At 55.3% G+C, this 5079-nt stretch overlaps 2 protein-coding genes across 2 annotated transcripts, besides 2 other annotated features; both read left to right on the top strand.

Annotated features, from left to right (window-relative positions):
- Positions 1–378: 378 nt before the first annotated feature.
- Positions 379–2019, top strand: Tco025E_09010 (zinc finger protein, predicted; the record flags this gene model as incomplete). Its single annotated transcript, XM_029375839.1, has 1 exon — positions 379–2019. The coding sequence occupies one exon, from the start codon at positions 379–381 to the stop codon at positions 2017–2019; it is 1641 nt and encodes a 546-aa protein (XP_029224041.1).
- A 227-nt stretch (positions 2020–2246) lies between these two features.
- Positions 2247–2270: a microsatellite.
- A 592-nt stretch (positions 2271–2862) lies between these two features.
- On the top strand, positions 2863–4554 carry Tco025E_09009 (putative 4E-interacting protein; the record flags this gene model as incomplete). The annotated part of the gene is made up of 1 exon (XM_029375838.1): positions 2863–4554. One exon carries the CDS (start codon positions 2863–2865, stop codon positions 4552–4554), a length of 1692 nt encoding a protein of 563 aa, XP_029224040.1.
- A 401-nt stretch (positions 4555–4955) lies between these two features.
- Positions 4956–4991: a microsatellite.
- Positions 4992–5079: the final 88 nt, after the last annotated feature.

Genomic DNA, 5079 nt, shown 5'->3' with positions numbered 1-5079 from the left:
TTTTTGCGGCTTCTTTTTCTTCTTGACTGCGACTGTTTACTTTTGCAAGTCCCTAGTAGTCGTCGGTTTGACACGAGGCGGACCTCCTATTTTAGGTTTGCGTTTCCGTGGAGCTGCGCTGAGGGGAGTTCGTTCGCCGGATAGTTTCTCTTGTAGCGTGTTCTTGCTTTTGGGTCGCTGTTGGTTCTGCCGCCTTCGTCGATTGTCCGCTCGCCGTCGGCGTGCGTGGGACGTACGTAGCCTTCCACCGCGGATTCTGCGGAGGCTGCATGCTAAATGAGTAGGCCACGGCAGCGTCGCTCGCGGAGCCCTGACGACACAGAAGCGCCGCTGCTAAGGAGGCGGGTGTGCCGGGAAGCGCCATCTTTCCTCGACGGCATGAGCCCGGCGGAGCGACGGGGCGGTCTGTCAGCCGCGGAGTGGAAGCAGCTGTACGAGCGCGTGATGCCGAATCCGTGCACGATGAGTGATTTTCAAAGCGTGGTTCTTGAGGGAAAGTCGCACAACCACTTCTTTGCAAAGGACCTGCACAAGTTAGTTATGGAGCTCCGCGTCATCTTGGAGAGCCACGGCGAGCTTAGGATGGCGGCCAACTTGGCCGTGAAGGGGCGTAAGCCAGACCTCGCCCACGCGGTGGCGGCGGCCCTGAAATGTTTAGAGTCTGAGCGAAGGCACCTCCGCGCTGAAGGTCTTTCTGGAGCAGAGCTGGATGAAAGTGTTGCGTTGCCCTGTAACACGTCATCTCGGGCAGAGAAACGAACGACGGTGGAGGCGGCGACGTCGCCAACGGTTTCACACGCCTCATCGACCGGCTTGGACCTTTTGCGGAGCTGCCCGCCACTCCAGCGCAACGGGGCGGTTTCCGGCACACCGGAAATCCCGGCAGGAGTGGGCGACGTGTGTGCAGGACCATCTGCCTCGGTGTGTGAGACAGGTGATGAGGCTGTATTGATGAATAGTTCAATTTCGCCCTTTAGTCGTGTGTTGTGTGTGGTGAAGCGATTTCAACTGCGTTTTGGCAGTATTCCATTGCGGTTTGAGGTTCCTGTACAGTTTGTGGAGGCCGTCGTGGCTCGACGGCTTCGCGTGCAGCTGACACCGTTCCGCTACCCAGCGATCCCCGTGCGATGGCCGACGGCAAAAGACATCGTCGTGTATGTGAACGACCAGTGCGTTATGACCCCGTGGAAACGTTCATGGCCTGAGCGTCGTATGGAGGTGGCGAAGACGTTTCTTTTGCTAGACATCACCCAGTTTCTCAACCGCAATGTTGCCTTCCAAAAGCTACAGATTAACGTCTTTTCGAGAGAGTATTTTAGCCAAGTTGCATTGCTGATTGTGCAGCCTGTGCCTCCGGAGGAGGTGGTAACCGCCCTCGTGAAACCGTTGCGTGGTCCGCATGAGGAGACACGAGACGCGGCAATTTTCGACCTCTACCAGAAGGTGGCGGAGGACGAGGATGCATTTTTGGACGAGGTTGAGGCAGACGATCCTGCAATTACGAGTAAGTGTCCTATTTTGCAGTCACGCATTAGCATTCCTATTCGCGGCTCACGCTGCCGACACCTTCAGTGTTTTGATTGCCTCTCATTTTTGCTTAGCTGCAACAAGGGGTGCTATTGGAACTGCCCATTGTGCGATGCGGAGCTCCGCCCACGCGACGTTGTGGTGGACACCGTGCTCTGGCGCTACCTCCAGGAGACGGGAGACGCATGCCCGCTGCATTTGCGGTTGAAGGGCAAGCGCACGGCGGAGCCGGAAACGATGCAAAAAAAGGAGGATGCGGTGAAAGACCGGACCACGGCGCCGTTTCGTTGGGTGCCGCATCGGATGCCGAGCGATGGGCACGGTGTCGTTCTCGACGACGGGGAGAATGACGACGGCGAGAGCCGCGGCTGCCCCACGGCTGTGAACGGTGGCAACACCCTCGAGAGGGAGGGCGGGACGCAGCGGCCGGAGGAGCTGAACGCAGACTTTGGCCGACTGCTGGGAACCGCTGAGTGTCCGATTGAGTTGTGAGAAGGATGACAACGGGCCTTTCCGCCTCAGTGGTTAAGCGACAACCGAGCAACAAGCGCCGCAGCGAAGGGGGAGGCGGGGACAAAAAAAAAAAAGAGGCAAGAAAACGCGGGGAAGACGGCATCTAAAGACGCGAGTGAAGTCTCTTTGTGGTGCTCCTTAGTAAACGTCTAGAAGCAGAAGGCAAGAGAACAACAGTCGTCGGGCGGTGAAGTTATCACAGATGCGTTTTTTTTTCTGTTTGTTTGTTTTCCTCCTTGCGTCATTTCTGGTTCTGTGTTTCCTTTGGGCCGCACGGGAGCGAACAGCAGTGAAATATGGCACTTCTTTCCTCTTCTTCTTTTTTTTTTATGTCGCCGCATTTTTCTTCCCCCTGCTTCGTTGCGGCTGGTCGGCTGCTTCCTGGGCGCCCAAAGCAAAATCACTATCTACACGTTAGTAGCAGCAGCGTGAAGGTAAAGTAGCGGTGTTAGGCAAAGTATCCGCCCTTTCCTCTTTCTCACTTTCGCGCGCGTGCCTTGATTCTTTAGCTCCTGATTAGATTGATTCGGAGGGAAGCGGAGAGGGTTGAGAGTCGAGGTTTGCGCCTGGTGAGCATCGCAGGAGGGAACGCGGCAACCTATTTCACTCAGCGGCGGAGGTCACCGACGAAGTACGACTGAGAGCACGATATTGTCTGTGGGCTTTTTTTTCTTGTGCGTGCCTGTGTCTTTGCTTTTTTAATTTTTATTTCTATTTTTGAAGTTCGTTTGTGTGAGAGGCACGGCGACGACTACGACTGCGTGCTTTAGTTTGGTTTTAGGCTAACTGCAGCCGGCGGCGGGAACGGCAGCGGGAGCAGGAATGAGCGTCCTGATTCGGTACACGCGCGCGGAGTTGCTGGCACTGGCGCCCAAGCAGAACGAATACAGCCTCAATGCCGGGGCCCTGCAGAAGTTCAAGGTGATTGAGGTGGAGTCGCCGGTCACGGAGAGGTTGCTGCCGGAGTCGCATCGCAACGAGGCCGGTGGGCGGAAATCAGACGCAAAGAATGGAGCCGGCGGCCGCCGCGCGGTGAATAACGAGCGCTTCGCCCCTCCGTCACGCGCTGCTCGGGGCAACAAGGACCAAGAGGCCTTTGAAGAGGGATATAAGTATGAACTTGAGCGTAATGCTATTAAGAAACAGGCGCTGCAGGAGACGATGGCAAAGGAAAAGGAAAAAATCGATGCCGTGGCCGCTGCCAAATGGGTGAAGGAGGAAGCAAAGGAACCGTTTGTGCCGGCCGTGGCGAAAGAGGCGCCGAAGCAAAACGAGGACGAGGAAGTGGAGCGCTGGATGACAAGCATCGCAATGAGCGAAGAGGGGGCGAAAAAGGTCACCAAGTCTCGCTTTTTCTCTGGGGCAGATGCCGGCAATAAGAGCGCGGCAAACTCGCCTCTTGCGGGAGGGATGGGGTTTAACGAGCCGGCTTCACTCGCAATGGGATCCCCCACCAAGGACCCGTGGTCGCTGCAAGGGATAATGTCCGCAAGCGGAAATGCGGTTTGGGGAACCATGGAGGCACAGCGAAGTTCCGGTGTTGCGATGACGCCTAGTGCAAACGCCACCGCCGCCGCCGCCGCCGCCGCCCCTAGCGTGGTTGTGGGCCCTTCTGTACAGATGCCCATGCATTCCGGCGTCTCGGCCCCCTCGTCGGTTCAAGTGGTTCCCACCGGCGAATCACCACCACCATCGGCCGCAGCAGCAGCAACGACGGCGGTGTCCTTGGCAGCAGCGACTTCTTCCACAGCCCAGAAAAAAGCAACAACAACAACAACAGCAACAACGCCTCAGCAAAATACTTCGTCGGCCAACCCCACGGTTCAGGTCTGGAATGCACAAGATTTAGAACAGATGCTTCTGAGTGGTCAGAATGTGAACAGACAATCGAAGCAAGAGGTTTCCAAGCCCAAGGTCATTGACGCCGCATCTCTCGAATCCCAGCTGCGGCTACAAGTACAACAGAACATGAAACTCTCTCAGCAGCAAACACAAACGCATCTGCAGCAGCAGCAGCCACAGCCCCCACCTCTATCTCAGCTCTCAACAATGGCTGGAACGCCGCCTGGACTTTCACTCTCTGGGGGGCACAAGCCCCCACCGATTTCTGTAACGCAACCCCCACAGCAATTACCACCACAGCAGCAGCAGCAGCAGCAGTCTGTTACGGCTCCTTGGGGAGCAGCTATGACAAAGGTGCCACCGCAGCCAATGCATCAGAAACTTATGCAGCAGCAACCGCAATCTCAACCGCAGCATCGTCATCCAGGCATGACGCAACCGGTGCCCTTTATTATAAGCGGTGCGCAAGGTGCGCCCTACTTTCCCCAACAAGCTATGCATGGCCACTATGTGACTGGGTTTCTGCCTGGTCAGGGACAGCAACCAATGATGGTCTACCGTTCTCCAGATGGAACAACGCAATATGCGGTTGGCACCACCGGGTATCCCCCCAACGCGCAGCTGCTCTTTTCACCGCCTCAGCAGCAGCAACAACAAACTCAGCGTCGATAGGGAACTCACACGAACAACAAGCGGTAACAAATGACAGAGCTGAAGTCAGAAAAAAAAAGGGGGAAGGGGGGGCAAGGAAACAAAAAAAAATGAAGCAGAGGGTGAGGCGATTTGGGGATGCGCATATCCGCATGTGTACTCGAGCATGGTTGTTTATTATTATTATTTTTTTTTCTGCTCCCTAGCTTGTCTCTGGGATGTGTTTCAGCTGCTGTCGCCCAACGCGAGTTGCATTTTCACTCAGTTTGAAGGACAAAGCTATGGGGAAGGAATACGCTGGAAGAGAAAAAAAGGAGAGAGAAACCGAAAGCAAACAAATTACTTTATGAATCTAGAGGGGAAGTAGATGGATAAGCAAAGGGAAAAATAAGAGCACTTTGACTCCTCTCTTACTCATCAACTGTGTGTATGTGTGTGCGTGTGTTTTGTTTTTTTGTTCCGTTTTGTGAGCTCCTGTGCTTGCGCGCGCTTCGTCAATAACGATTTCCGCGGAGATGGTAGGGTTGTAACAAGAAGGGGGAGGCA

Source organism: Trypanosoma conorhini (assembly GCF_003719485.1).
Source record: "Trypanosoma conorhini strain 025E chromosome Unknown Tco_14.4_contig_00947, whole genome shotgun sequence".
NCBI classification, from domain to species: domain Eukaryota; phylum Euglenozoa; class Kinetoplastea; order Trypanosomatida; family Trypanosomatidae; genus Trypanosoma; species Trypanosoma conorhini.
Note: the sequence above shows the minus strand (reverse complement) of the source record. Positions and strands in the feature narration are given on the sequence as shown.